At 36.5% G+C, this 15,220-nt stretch overlaps 2 protein-coding genes across 3 annotated transcripts; both read left to right on the forward strand.

The window, feature by feature from the left end:
- The first annotated feature begins 695 nt into the window (after nucleotides 1–695).
- Nucleotides 696–10,249, forward strand: LOC130730025 (4-alpha-glucanotransferase DPE2). Of its 2 annotated transcripts, none has more exons than XM_057581896.1 (23): nucleotides 696–1,023; nucleotides 1,411–1,775; nucleotides 2,606–2,714; nucleotides 2,819–2,877; nucleotides 2,995–3,122; nucleotides 3,241–3,367; nucleotides 3,456–3,652; nucleotides 4,407–4,485; nucleotides 4,578–4,616; nucleotides 5,267–5,386; nucleotides 5,567–5,668; nucleotides 5,759–5,842; nucleotides 5,939–6,181; nucleotides 6,288–6,413; nucleotides 6,541–6,615; nucleotides 6,744–6,815; nucleotides 7,616–7,735; nucleotides 8,158–8,255; nucleotides 8,434–8,593; nucleotides 8,733–8,831; nucleotides 9,294–9,491; nucleotides 9,598–9,691; nucleotides 9,805–10,249. In XM_057581896.1, the coding sequence occupies exons 2-23, from the start codon at nucleotides 1,422–1,424 to the stop codon at nucleotides 10,047–10,049; spliced, it is 2,928 nt and encodes a 975-aa protein (XP_057437879.1). In that variant the 5' UTR covers nucleotides 696–1,023; nucleotides 1,411–1,421; the 3' UTR covers nucleotides 10,050–10,249. The 2 variants fall into 2 exon arrangements, with proteins under 2 accessions (XP_057437879.1, XP_057437878.1); XM_057581895.1 differs by having other exon boundaries at nucleotides 697–1,023; nucleotides 1,407–1,775.
- Nucleotides 10,250–11,063: 814 nt separating this feature from the next.
- LOC130730026 (phosphatidylinositol 4-kinase gamma 1) lies at nucleotides 11,064–14,751 on the forward strand. The gene is made up of 3 exons (XM_057581898.1): nucleotides 11,064–11,222; nucleotides 12,079–12,188; nucleotides 12,891–14,751. The coding sequence occupies exon 3, from the start codon at nucleotides 12,981–12,983 to the stop codon at nucleotides 14,352–14,354; it is 1,374 nt and encodes a 457-aa protein (XP_057437881.1). The 5' UTR covers nucleotides 11,064–11,222; nucleotides 12,079–12,188; nucleotides 12,891–12,980; the 3' UTR covers nucleotides 14,355–14,751.
- The last annotated feature ends 469 nt before the right edge of the window (nucleotides 14,752–15,220 follow it).

Genomic DNA, 15,220 nt, shown 5'->3' on the forward strand with positions numbered 1-15,220 from the left:
TTTGATGGGCTTGGGCCAGCAAAGAGTCCACACAAAACAGGAAGTTATTAATGAAACAAATTTGCAAAAAATCTTTAAAGATGCGTTTCAGTTGCAGATAAAAACTTCCATAAATATCTCAGATCAAATCCCTTAAAACTGATTTGATCACACTTGATATATTCCTTAAACGGTGCACAAAAGCTTCCAGCAAAACCCTAACTTAATTACCATATAATCAAAACAAAGCTTCACAGATAACTTAGCCAATTCATATCAGATCCACAGGGACACATGTCATAGTCAAGATGTTACAACATCGTGTCCGACATGTTGGCACACAACATATATTAGCTAAAATGTAGACAATCATAACAAAGGAACAACAGTGGTGATGACAGTGATGGTGGAGACTGGAGAGTGGTGGTAGTGACGGTGGAGGGTGGACGTCGTGATGATGGTGGTGGCAGTGACAATAATAATGACGATAGAGGTGGCTGGATTGGAGGGTGGTGGTTGCGGCGACAGTGGTAGACTAAATATTTTCGAGTAACTTATACATACATTCTCATGAGGTCTTATCTATTATCTATAATGTGAATTAAATAATTCATCATTTAATATTATTGCTTATACTAAACAATAAATAAACTCGTGCTGTAGATATTTACCTACCTAGTAGCAAGTAGTAGTACTAGAGATATGATTGATCTATGATCTATCGAGAAGCCAGATCGTAATAAGAAGCTTTGGTGCGGTGGAGCAGCAACTGACCCCGCCAACACAAGAAACACCTTTGTCTTTTCCACAGGTGCTACACTCTCCCGTGAAAGAGACATTGACGGCCATGCTTCACCCTCACCAGGAAAAATAATATCATCACACACCATTCATTACAGCCAGAAACGTCTCTGTTCTGTTCCATTTCACACTCTCACTCCTTGTTTCTTCTCACTCTTTCTACTTCTGGAAAATCTCATTTTTAATTATTTATATATTCACAATTGAAGACTTGCCGTATCATATCTTCTGGTTGAAGCAAAGGTGAGTTGAAAAGATTAGATTTTTCATCTGCCCATCTTCATTTTCGTAGAAAAGATTAGATTTTTCAAGTTCTTGAGAGTTTTCTGTCTCTATAATTTGGTACACTCGAATTCTGGTTAATGGGTATGTGCTGTTTGGTTTAGAATCAAAGACCCACCTTCTGTTTGGTTAAACAGATCAGAAGAAATTTGTGAGAATAGTTACATGTGAGAGAAATGTCAGAAATTTAAGCATTTCAATAAACAAAAATTGGAACTTGGGTTTTGGTTAATTGAGGGTGTGAGCTGTTTACACTCAGAATATTGCAACTTTGGATTTGTCTGTTGTTGCATCACCACCACTGATAATTGCAATTTTGATTTTTATAAATATTTCATTTTTAGCCAGAAGCTGAAGCTATGGTGAATCTGGGATTGTTTTCTTCGAATAAGTCTGTGAGTTCAGTGAAGGTAACCTTTCGGATACCATATTTTACCCAATGGGGTCAGAGCTTGCTGGTGTGTGGTTCTGTGCCATTGCTTGGTTCTGGGAATGTGAAGAAGGGTGTGTTGCTCAGTCCATCTCCTCAAGGGTCTGAGCTCGTGTGGAGCGGAAGCATCACAGTGCCAAGAGGGTTCCAATGCCAGTATAGCTATTATGTTGTAGATGATAACAAAAATATTCTGAGATGGGAGATGGGTAAGAAGCGCGAATTGAACCTTCCTGAAGGTCTTCAGAATGGTCAGGAGGTTGAGTTCCGTGATCTTTGGCAGGTGCTTCCTTTCTCTCTTTCCACATTTCTCTGTATCGCTTTCAAGTAATTCTTTCTGAGGTTGCTTTTTGTTGCTTCTGCGAAATATGTACGAGTTTTGCTGCCATTCCTAATAAATATATTATACAGTAGAAGACAAAATTATGGCACTTGAGTCATCTTGGACAAATTGTACAGATTCTATGCACACTTTTCATGTCATTCCACTTGGGTTCATTAGATTGATATTTCTCAGTCATATACTTTGTGCAATTTTATTGTGTTTTTGTTTCAACACTTTCCATCTGAAAGCAAAACTTACTTGTAAAACGTGCAAGATTTGCTTATCAGAAAACCTTGCACTTCATCCAGATCTTGTGCAGAACCTATGCTTTGCATTAAGGCGACTAAAAGTATATTTCAGATTTGGGGGGGGGGAGCAGTTATTTATCAAAGAAAAAGCTTGATGTAGCATGTTATTTGACCCAGTTCTTATTCTATCTGACCTCATTGGAGGTGGGTGTAGTTAAAGCGTATCACATTTAAAGTGTGGAGATGCTCGGACATGATATGAGTATGCTGCGGTTGTAAGGAGCAATGTGTGTATAACATAAAGCGCCTAAGCAGTATCATTTTCGCAAAATGAACAACAAGGATATGGTCTGTTAGGTTGCTTCACACATCAGGGGTCTTTTTTCTTAATCTTTTTAATTAAGGTGTGGAAATTACTTCTGGAAGTTGAATATAGTTCTCTTTCCTTATATAATTCAATAGATTTTAGTTAGGATAAAAGCATTAGTTTTTCCCCAAATATCTTCTCAAGATATTTCCTTGTTTTATCATCAAGTCCAGACTGGCTCAGATGCTCTCCCTTTCAGAAGCGCTTTCAAAGATGTTGTTTTTCGGCAAAGCTGGGATTCGTGCATCACAGGAGTCGATCACACAAATATTGAACCAGAAGGTAGGTTTTTGCAAATTATTATTTTTTACCTGTTTTTTTGGGGTGTGTGTGAAGGGTCAGTTCATTATTTTTCTGATAACTCTTATTTGACTTCTGATGACCAGCTGAATCAATTGTCGTCCAATTCAAAATATCCTGCCCAAATATTGAGAAAGACACATCAGTGAGACCTTTTTATCCTTAAATGACTTATCTGCATGGATCGTGAATTCATTAAAAAACCATTTCTGTCTGCATATAATGATTCCATGAATTATTTACATCTCTTTAAATTTTGCAGTTATGTGTGATTGGTAGCAATACAAAGTTGGGGCAGTGGAAAGTTGAAAATGGACTAAAACTCAACTATTTTGGTGAATCTGTCTGGCTAGCTGAATGTGTGATGCAAAGGAGCGACTTTCCAATAAGATATCCTTTTTGGACATTTCATCCTGAACAATATGATGAACTCATGCTGTCATTAACTTCATTTGTTGCTAACAATATTCTTGTCAAGCTTTACATTCTTCCTTAACAGCAATTCTACATATAGATATTGCAAATATGGCAGGTCTGGGAACTCCTCTATAGAAGATGGTCCGAATCGAGAAGTCTCCATTAACTCCTCAAGGAATGAGGCAAAATATATTTTTCTTTCAGATGGCATGATGCGGGTAAGTTGTGAAGTTTACATTGTGGGTATTGATGATTGTGCTTTTTCTCAAATTATGATTCTAATATATTGTTGGTTTGCTTTGCTAGGGAACACCTTGGCGTGGTGCTGGTGTAGCCATTCCTATGTTCTCTATTAGGTCGGAATCTGATCTGGGAGTTGGAGAGTTTCTTGATCTTAAATTACTAGTTGACTGGGCGGTAGCATCTGGATTCCATTTAGTTCAACTTTTACCAATCAATGATACATCTGTGCATGGGATGTGGTGGGATTCTTATCCATACAGGTAGAACAACACCTTCAAATTAATTGTAGACATTTGATAAACATATAGAGATCGACACCCTTTACATTATCAATCATGCAAACATGGATTTTAGTTCTCCGCAATAAATGAAAATATTGGAAACTGATAGAACTTGGTAGTAAAGAATGGAAATAATGGACTTCTTAATTCAGAGTTAACCCATTGTAATACAGTTAAATAGCCAGAAAAATGCTGAAAGAATGAAAAACTATGGGTCCTAAATGTCAAGGGTCTCAATAACCCCTTCTCCACTATTTTCTTATATTTATCCCACCTTATAGTGGTGATACCAGAATCATTCTCCCTCCACTCAGATCATGCCAAATGTCCCCCTCTCATATACCTGTTCACCTCAGTTGAGAGCAGCCCTTGTTTCTTCCTTCTACTGTAGACTTGAGTTATGGACTTACAGGTGTGTCAGAAACTCTGGTAAAATGGAAAAAAGATAATTAAAGATGTAGGAAGTTGAAATTTCCAAAATTTGCTGAAAGTTACTAAAGGCCGCATCTTTGATCTCCTTACAACTTTGGGTTGGCATGTGTTTGATTTCTCAAATTTGGTATTTTCTTTTTGATTTAAAACTATATCAAACTTTTATTTAGATAAGGTACAAACTGGCATTAATGTTTTTACACTTATGCTGGAAAAAAGATTTCTTCTGACAAATTATTGTTCCAAACAATTCATAAACTAATTGTTTATGACTTGAAGTTTTGATCATATGGTTTTTCAGTTCTCTCTCAGTATGTGCATTGCATCCATTGTACCTGAGAGTCCAGGCACTTTCTGAGAATATACCAGAGGAGATCAAGGTTATCATTTGGAATTTTATTCTCAATTGAATAGCATTCATATCAACTTTGAAATGCTGATATTTGAAATGCTTTGCTTCTCCTCTTTACAGCAAGAGATTGAGAAGGCAAAACAGCAACTGGATGGGAAGGTAATTCTATCAAATGTTTATATATATATTGACATCATCAAGAAGGGTTCTCTGCTTTATATATATGCATCATTATAATAAAATGCTGTCACAAAGTCTAAATAATTTTTCTTTTTAATCCGTCAAAAAATTGCTGTTGTTTAGAACAAAGTATTAATTCTAAGCAAACACCATTATAACCTGATTATATTTTTATATAAGAAAAGATGTGCTGCTAAGGCTGTAAGGATTAATGGTGAACTTTTTTTGGTGTTCAAAGTCACTCCACTCACTTTTCATTTCCTTCAAAGTGAATGGCAATAAAGCATATTTATATGGAATTAATATTGCAAATGTTTTTGAATTTTAAAACTTTTTTATTGAAAAGTCAAGTGGCTGCCACAATTAGTTTGCTAAAATACTTATGAGATTCACTTCTAGGTTTGTAATAAGAGAAAGCCAAATGAATATCCTTTCGGCTTACAGATAATTATGATGTTGCGGCGTTTGTTTTCACCTGTATAATTAAACTGAGTACTTTTAAAATTGGGATCGTTATATTTGGCTATATTTCGGTAAATATGTTGTTACTGCCATCACCATTTTTATATGCATACATATTGTTGGATGACAATTTTCTGTGGTGGTTGATTCTATTTGGGTCCTTACAGGATGTTGATTATGAAGCTACAATGGCTACTAAACTCTCCATTGCTAAGAAAGTTTTTGCTCAAGAGAAAGATTTGATTCTTAATTCGAGTTCCTTTCTGGAGTTCTTCTCTGAGAATGAGGTCTTACTACTGCATGATATCACCTCATGTTTTGGCAACATAGTTTTTATCTTTCTTTATTTATCTTTTTGTTTCTCTTACCCTTTCCCCTTTCTTGATATGAATTTGTCATAGTCAATTGTTTACTGTCATTTTATTTAAATTGCTACACTGACTCAGATTTGTTCTTGATGGTAACAGGGTTGGTTGAAACCCTATGCTGCCTTCTGTTTCCTGCGGGACTTTTTTGAAACATCAGAGCGCAGTCAATGGGGTCGTTTTGCTCATTATTCCGAAGATAAAGTATTTTTCTTTTGTTTTTTTGTTTGTTTGCTTTCATTATTTATTTTTTCAAATTCGGTCTCGTTACTTTATGTTTCCCATTTTTTACAGCTAGAGAAACTTGTATCCAAGGAAAGTCTGCACTACGAGATAATTAGCTTCCATTACTATGTTCAATACCATCTACATTTACAAGTTAGTTGTTATATTGAACCTTACTGTAAGTTCTTCATGGCAGTCAAATCATTGAACAAAAAATGAAAACTTATTGTCTGGTTTGTCACATTACAGTTATCAGAAGCTGCAGAATACGCAAGAAAGAAGGGAGTCATTCTAAAGGGAGATCTTCCTATTGGAGTTGATAGAAACAGTGTGGACACCTGGGTTAATCCAAATTTATTCCGAATGAACACTTCTACTGGTGCACCTCCTGATTATTTTGATAAAAATGGACAGAATTGGGGCTTCCCTACTTATAATTGGGAAGAAATGTCAAAAGACAACTATGCTTGGTGGAGAGCTCGATTGACACAGGTTTTGGTTTTGAGTTCTTGATCCTATTCTTAAGTCTAAACTGGGAATAGTCTATGCAGACTTTCGGATTGAGGTTGAAGATTAATTTTCTCTTTATCAATGACAGATGGGAAAATATTTTACAGCTTACAGGATTGATCACATATTGGGATTCTTCCGAATTTGGGAACTTCCAGAGCATGCCATGACAGGTCTAGTTGGAAAATTCCGACCATCTATTCCTCTAAGTCAGGTATCCTTATGTTCTTTTCAATTGAAAGGGCACTTGATGCAGTGAATACGTGCTGAATTTATCTGACTGGCTTTTGTGTGTTTCCTTTTTTTTTTGGTCAATTTATCAATTGTTATATCCGTTGCAGGAAGAACTTGAAAAAGAAGGAATATGGGACTTTAATCGCCTGAGTCGGCCTTATATTAGGCAGGAAATATTACAGGTTAGCAGTCTACTTTTTAGGCTACAATTAATAATTTTCCTTTAGGCTGCTATCTGTTTTTTATTGACATGTCTTGTAGATGTGCTTCTCGGGTTATGTTACAGTATATTGTTTCATTCTTGTTTCAGGAGAAATTCGGATCTGCTTGGACATTTGTTGCAACAACTTTTCTGAATGAATATGACAAGAACTGCTATGAGGTGATCATCCTTTTCTGGATGTATTTTTCTTTTAAGTTTTAAGTATTTATTGTTTCCTGTACGCTAATATAGCATACCTTCAATTTTAGCTACGAGGGAACAACTTTTCTGAATGTATATGAGAAGCACTGCTTTTGACAGACCATCAACTTTTCTGAATGTATATGAGAAGTACTGCTTTTGACAGACCATCATTTTTTTAATTAAATAAATAATACATAACCACACATGATTTTTACACTTTCAGATTTATTTAATTTTATGTCATCTGTTTTTTTTTAAAAACATTTTTCCATGTTTTTGTCTGCTCCCCCCCCCCCCTCCCCCCTTGTTATTGCAATTCATATAAATATATACCGTTGATGCCTAGCTGCTTGAGAACATAATACTTCTAACATCTAGACATATAGTTTTCCTATCATTTGTATCAAATATCAATGCCTTATTAGTTCTTCACCTGATTTTTTCCTGTTATCCTACTTCAATTCATCTCACCTTGCGTGTCTGTGTGTTATCTAAATCGTAAATTGCAGATGAAATCTTGTAAAATTCATGATTTGCATAAGACCCAGTTATAGAAATCCACTGGATAGTATATCTTCTTAACAGGTCATGGCTTGTGTATTGTCTTATGGATAGGACTTGGCTAGGCCTGCTAGCAGGACTTGACATTGATTAATTTTGAATACGTCTTCTGTGATAAATTTGTTGTCAATTCTGTTGTGATCATTATAAATATTCTGCACTAGTGTTGAACTGTCTTGCTAAAAAATATATTTATCTTCCTCAATTGATTTTAGTTCAAGGAGGATAGCAACACAGAGAAAAAAATTGCTTCCAAACTGAAAACTTGTTCAGAAAGTTCTCTTTTGTTGGAGAGTGAGGACAAAATGCGGCGCAATCTCTTTGATCTTTTACAGGTACTTTATCAAATTTGATTTATTGATCATATTCCTCTTCTCTCCCCCCCCCCCCCCCTCTCTCTCTCCCTCCCTCCCTGTATTGATATATACCATGAAGGGTACCACTAAAAGAATTGTATTAATTTTGATTCAATTAAGAGTGTTACATTATCAATAAATCAACTGGTTCTTTCATTTTAAGTATTCTAGACTCTTAAGATTCTACTTCTAGTGAAAACCTTAGGTTCTAAGATGATGTGGCACCTTCTTTTTAATTTGTAGTGTAAAAAGGTTTATAATGTCTGTTGATCAAATTTACTTATTTACACACTTTTTATTTGGCTTTTCTTTTGAAATACTTTGAATCTTTTTCTGTCTTGTTGATTGTGATCTGTATCCTTTGCAAGTCCTACATTATATTTTGTGCTATTGGTTTGCAGAATATAGTTCTAATCCAAGATCCTGAGGATCCAAGAAAGTTTTATCCTCGTTTCAACCTTGAAGATACCTCAAATTTTCAGGCTTTGGATGATCACAGGTACCTTGATCATAGGAAAATCCCCAGAGGATGGTTCCTACTACTATGATGCTTTTTTTAGCATATTTTGACACCAAAAACGGTTGTTGCGCATCTTGTACTAAATTCTTTCGACATTCTGATTTCTGGCTTCCTTGAGATTATCTCACAAGATCTTACTGCTCATCATGTAATACAGCAAGAATGTTCTCAAAAGATTATACTATGACTACTATTTCCACCGTCAAGAGAATCTTTGGAGGCAAAATGCGTTGAAGACCCTGCCTGCACTTCTAAACTCATCTGACATGCTGGCCTGTGGGGAAGATCTGGGCCTCATTCCATCTTGTGTGCATCCTGTATGTCCATTATGTTTACCTTAAGCTCTTTTAGTCACGAAACTCACACACAAACACCTTCTGGATTATACTAGAGATACTAATGGGATTTCTATTTTTGGAAAAGGCACCTCCTTTGACTATAAATTTGTAAACGTAGGTCATGCAAGAACTGGGATTAGTTGGTTTGCGCATTCAGCGCATGCCAAATGAATCTGATCTAGAATTTGGTATTCCTTCTCGATACAGCTACATGACTGTAAGTTTTCTGTATACTATTGCTTGTCCTTATTTGTTTTGGTGCTTTTGGTTGAACTAATGAAAACACATTGGACTTCTTTATTTTAATTTTTATTGAGGCTTTATGGTTAAGAAGGGCTTTTAAACAAATCCTCTTAAAGAATCCAAGGGATGATAAATCCTCTTAAAACAAATCCCTTTTTTTAATGTTTAGAAACCTTAGCTCAAACTTTATCTGCTTATGCCACATTCAAATGTATTTTGGTTTTTATTCTGTAAAGAATGAAAAAGTATTGGTTATGGGTGGTGCTTTTAGTTATATGGTTAAGAAGGCTTATAATTAGATATTTAGGGGTTCTTTGTTGTATTCTGCTTAATTGAATTCTTCTTTATTGAGAAGTGAGAACTAGTGCCAGTTTTTGAAATTGGAGGGTTTTGCAAAACTGCCATTTGATTGGGTGAGTTATGTCACTGTGCACAGGTGTGTGCCCCATCATGTCATGACTGTTCCCCCATGCGTGCTTGGTGGGAAGAAGATGAAGAGAGAAGACAGCGGTTTTTCAAAGATGTGGTGGAGTCTGATGAGTTGGCTCCCGATCAATGTGTTCCAGAAGTTGCACATTTTATCATAAGGCAACATTTTGAAGCCCCATCAATGTGGGCAATTTTCCCTCTTCAGGTATTCGGACAGACATGTTGTAACACTTTCAGTTAAAAATTAGCCATTGCATTGCACTAGTTGTTTTACCTGCTCATGAAAATCATGCTCTTAATCTGGTGGACAGGACTTGTTAGCATTAAAAGAAGAGTACACAAAACGCCCCGCGGCGGAGGAGACGATCAACGACCCTACAAATCCAAAGCACTATTGGAGATACCGTATGTCTTGATCTTTGACTCCGTATCTTAAAAGCTAATTCTTTGTAAGAAACGTCTATCTGTGACCGACCATTGAAATGCTTTTTGGAAATTGTGCTTTGGACTGTTATCAGGTGTGCATGTAACTCTGGAGTCCTTGCTTAAGGATAATGAGCTCAAAACCAGCATAAAGAATCTTGTACGTTGGAGTGGAAGATCATTTCCTCATGAGGATTCTCAGGTAGAAGCTAGTCCGGTGTCGGCTTCATCAGTAGCAGAAGCTGTCTCTGACAAGAAGATTGCCGGTGCCGCCGACAAGATCCGTCTTCCCTCTGAATCTAATGGAGTTCAACCAAGGGATCATGTGGCTGTCCGGTGATTTTATGCACACTACCTGCTAGAATGAAGAAAACAATAAGAGTTCGTCCATGTTATGGCTCTTGTAGTTCCCTCTGTTTCCATGATGTTTTCTATATAAAGAGAATACATAAAATATAATTATTTCTGTATTCTAAGCATATATATAGGCCTATTACTTTTGTCTATTATAATAAAATGATCACTTTTCATTTCCTACAAGAGATACTCGTTATGTTCAAAGAAAATGGTGCAATGATTTGGGGCTTTTCCTTTAAAGAAAATTTCCTACAATTGATTTTAAAGTCAGAATGGGAAGAAGTTTCTACGAGTAGTTTTTGAGTTTTAGAATTGATTCTGAGAAATGAGAAACTGATACGAACATTGGTGATTTTTTATTTATTAGATGTTCCCCAAGGGACAAACATTTGTTGATAATTTAAATGCAATGATAGTATACAATGTTTACTGATAAGATTTTAAAGATGTGATGTGATATAAACAAGTATATATTTTATGGCTTAAACATGTTTTTGGTCCTTATAATATACCATATTTCCGTTTAGTCCTTTTGAGTTTTTTTTACTGTTTTTGAAAGTAAACAATTCCAATGTCACAGAACTAAATGTTCATATTATTAGACCGAATCTGAGCCGGTTTCATAGCCATAAATCAAGAGCAGAAGAAAGGCCATGAGAAACACAAATCTGTGGTACTCAAAAACTTCTAAACGGCCACAATCTAATAAAAGAAAAATGCCACCCTTGCAATGTAACAACAAGAGGAATTCAATAACTTGACCACAACAACATATTTTTTAGTCACAGCAGGTGCCACGTTAGGATAGGACCACAAACCGTTATTAGTTAGTTAGTTGATACTAAATTAATTAACATGTTTCATAGTATTTACTATGTTTTGACCGTTTGTGTCTGAAAACATGCCAAGTGTCGGTGTTTGAGGGACAGTGTAGCCCAAAATAGTAACATTGGAGAAAGAAAGAAGGAACATATGAAGAGGAAAAAGCGTGGTGGAAAGTTTTGTGGTTATAGGAGTGGGGGGAATGAATATTAACGTTTAGGGAGTGGGAGTGGAGTTTTATTTCGTTAATATTACTCCTGCTGCGACGACGGTTTGATTCTCTCGCGCTCCCGTTGCTTCTCGTTTCCCTGAATACCTTTCCAGCGTGTTCAGGGTACAATGCACATTCTCTTTCTCTATCTCTTTTTACATACATGCACTCAATGTGTTTGAGAAAATGTGAAAAGGAAGTTGTCTTTTTAACTTGATTCATGGTGGGTTTGTTGTAAAAGTTGTTTCTGAAAGCGCCACTTTTCAAACAATCACACTTTCCTACAAGTTCAATGAATAGTTTTGCTTGCGCATTAATTTCGGTACCACCCCTTTACATTTGACATTTTTCCGCAAACTTGATTGCGGAAGGTATGTTCTGTATTCCGCAATCTTAAATGCGGTGTGTAATGGGTTCCGTAAACGGTAGATTTGGGTGGTGCAAGAATGTAAAGGGATGGTACCGAAATTAATGCCCAATTGTTTTTCTTAGTAAGGATGAATTTTCCTAGTTTTAACTTTTGTCAGCATTTGAAAATTTTATGATGCATTGGCGTGCACGTTAGAGTTTCCTTCATGGAAATCATGAATGAAAACCTTCAAGATCTCGTGATGATTGTGAGGTGTCATTGTCTCTAGTTTGTGTTTCATGAGTATTTCATGACATGCAGAATGTTCTCTCTGATGCTTATTTCAAAATATCATTTCTCTATTCTGTTTCTATCACACACATCTAAATCAGTGTGAATCAAACATCATTCTAAACATTTGAGATTAGAGAAGGATTTAATTGTGGTTGTGTCTCAATCATATATGATTTAACAGGAAATTGTGGAAAATAATCCCTGTGCAGAGGAGTGAGGGATTTTTCTTTTTTTGCCTGCATTTCATTCGATGAATGTCATGTGACATGAGATATACAAATACTCATCTTTGATTTAAATCTTCTTGTTGACATTTTGGGGTTTGGAAATTTACAGGTTATAAGGGATTCAAGAAAAGATGTGCTAGCCCTGCTTTTCTGTTAGTTTGGTATCCAAAGCTTAAGCGATGAGTCCAGCAAATGAATTTTACCCGTAAAGCATTCACAGTAAGAAATTTGGCTGCATTTTGCTTTGCTATATTAGTTAGGCTCCGTTTGTTGTTGTTGATGTTGTTGCATGATAAAAATTAAAAAGGGAATAAATAATCTAGAAGTTTTTGTTAAGGATATAATTGTTCAAACAAGTTATCATCAATTGAAGCTTAGATTCAGTGCTGACATGTTAATGTTTTACTACTTTAGAAGGAATGGAATTTCCATCCAGATTATCATCTTGATTACTTGTTCTATCAATGCATGTCATGCTCTTCTCTTGTTGTAGCCATCCCTTAAACACTGAAGGACATTTTGCACCTAATATAGTATAGTATCTAGTAATTTAACATTGAGTTATTACATTTGAAAATGAGTTTTGAATCTAATGTATATGAACTTGCTTAGATACACATTTTCAAGGAAAGAAAATGAATTTCACTTCTCTTTATAATAACATCACAATTTTACACAGGTAACCTATTTCTGCAAAGAGCCTATACACACAGACATGTCTAAATAACTATATTCCTGAATATAGAGAGCCTACACACGTAGACATGTTCATATCTAGTAATTAAGAGGTTTAATAGCTGTTTGAATCAGTTTCTTTTTCTGCAGAATCAAAAGTGAAACCCTAAAAAACCCTGTCTTAAGAATCAATTGCAGAATGATTTCCAAACATGCATTAACTTTGATGCTTGTTTTGAAATGCAGATGTCATCGCCTTCAGAAAACTAATTTTTCAGGGGACTTGGTGAGCAAGAACTGCCCCCCGTGGAATGCACTGCTGCCATTCTCATCTGAATGAGATTGTTCAAAATGGCTGTAGCCATTGACCAACAACATCATGGATTTAAGCCATTTAGCCGATCCCAGAGATGCAAACTCCAATCCTTTGGTCACCTCGATCACAACATTCTCGAGCTTAGCCACACTAGTTTTTCCCACTCCATTGAACTAGCATTCGAATCCGACAACATTCACCGCAGTTTCTCCACTCCATGCCTGGGACTCACCACACTATCAAGTGAGGACCTCACTTCTCATCATCCTCCTCCAAGGATTGAGATAGTTCGCGGAAGTGGAGCTCCAGTACATGCTCTAGTTGCTGAGGTTGCCATAGCCATGGCCTCTGGTGTTAAACCTGTTCCACTCCCAAGTGGACTAGGCGGTGCCTATGTTTTCAAGAACAAAAGTGGCACCAACATTGCTGTAGCAAAGCCAGTAGATGAAGAACCAGCAGCCCTGAACAACCCAAACAGCTTAATGGGTCAAATGCTGGGGCAACAAGGGTGGAAGCATTCAATTAGAGTAGGTGAAACTGGAATCAGAGAACTAGCTGCTTATCTTCTTGATCATGGAGGATTTGCTGGTGTGCCTCCAACCGCTTTAGTAAAATTCTCTCATGCTGAATTCTCTGCTGCTACTGACAATGCTTCTGCAGAAGCAGCCACAGTACCTAAACTTGCCTCACTCCAACGCTTTATTGGCCATGGTTTTGATGCAGGAGAGTTAGGCCCTTCTTTCTTCTCAGTTGATTCAGTCCACCAGATTGGAATTTTGGACATTAGGCTCTTGAATCTTGACAGACATGCTGGTAACATGCTTGTGATGAAACATGACCACAAAAGCTATGCTAGTGGAGTTGCACTTGCTGACCTTGTTCCAATTGACCATGGTTTTTCCCTCCCAGAGTGGCTGGATGATCCATATTTCGAGTGGCTGCACTGGCCACAAGCCTCAGTTCCTTTCTCAGAATCTGAACTCGAATACATTTCGAAGCTTGATCCTTTCAAAGACGCTGAAATCCTGAGGACTGAGGTCCCTTCTTTGAGGGAGTCCTCCGTTCGTGTTCTTATCATCTGCACCATTTTCTTGAAGCAAGCTACTGCGGCCGGCCTTTGTCTGGCCCAAATAGGCCAGATGATGACCAGGGGGTTTTGTGGCGATGAAGAGACAACAAGTGAACTTGAAAAGATTAGTTTGCAAGTCAAGGCTAGTAGCACCCCTCATGTTTCAAGCAATGAGGATAATAGCAAGGAAGGAACTGAAGGAGAGGAGGCCAAATCTGGAGTTTCTTTTGGAGACCTTAACCAAGGAGAATGGGAATCGTTCTTGGAGAGTTTTAACAAGTTTGTGCCTGAAGTTTTTGAGGATAAGAAGTGCAAGAATCGTTGAAGAAGCAAGAGTTGGAACATCAAGGAAGTTGATGATTGAATGTTAGGAAGATAGGTAACCAAAGCCAGAGATGAATCACTGTCGCTTGTAATTGTACATTAATATGCCAAAAGATCATTCCTAGTGTAGGTTGTAGATATGAATGTCACATATGACAAGGATGGAATAGTGATTGGTGAGCTTCTAATGCCATCCATTCCATTCCTCAACTTTGTTTTTGTTCTTTTTACCTCTCTGTCAAAATATATAGGGTTGTACAATATATCTAAGTGGGTTTTTACTTGTGATTATGTAAGTTTTTGTTTTGGTGATTCCATTTGTAATGGGATGCATTTTCTTTCCATTGTACCAAAGAGTATTTGCAAAGGAATGCATTGTAATATCATAATTATTCTCACTTATCTTAAATGATCATATTAAATAACTGTTTTTACTCGTTTTCAAGTAAAAGTTGAAGTGACTAAAGAATTAATCACCCCATTCATTCTTCACAAACTCTTCCATATTTTTTTTTGCAAATATGACTCTTCCAATTTTAGTAGAAAATATTGAATCAATTCATGATACGTATATAAGTTATATATTCAACCATTTTCACCACAGTTTTCTAATAGTTTTATTTACATGTTCGAATCAGAAAAGTCATTTGTTGAAAGGGACTGCCATAGTTTTCTAATAGTTTTATTTACACATTTTTTTTTGGGTCAAAGTTTTATTTACACTTTGTCAAAAAAATATAACAACCTCCCCATTACCCTACGCCACCTCAAGTAACTGGGCCGCTGATAATTTCTTCATGGATCGGCCCAAAACCAGAAGAAGATTCTTTCCTTAACATCCAAGCTACCATTCCACAATTCCAATCA

The sequence above is a fragment of the Lotus japonicus genome, chromosome 1 (genome assembly GCF_012489685.1).
Source record: "Lotus japonicus ecotype B-129 chromosome 1, LjGifu_v1.2".
In the NCBI taxonomy this organism is placed as follows: domain Eukaryota; kingdom Viridiplantae; phylum Streptophyta; class Magnoliopsida; order Fabales; family Fabaceae; genus Lotus; species Lotus japonicus.

Bases quoted from the DNA above. Each gene is read 5' to 3' on its own strand.
- LOC130730025 (XM_057581896.1), top strand. From the start codon at position 1,422: ATGGTGAATCTGGGATTGTTTTCTTCGAATAAGTCTGTGAGTTCAGTG. The intron at 1,776-2,605 runs GTGCTTCCTTTC...CATCAAGTCCAG, and splicing joins AGTTCCGTGATCTTTGGCAG to ACTGGCTCAGATGCTCTCCC. The intron at 8,256-8,433 runs GTACCTTGATCA...CATGTAATACAG, and splicing joins CAGGCTTTGGATGATCACAG to CAAGAATGTTCTCAAAAGAT.
- LOC130730026 (XM_057581898.1), top strand. From the start codon at position 12,981: ATGAGATTGTTCAAAATGGCTGTAGCCATTGACCAACAACATCATGGA.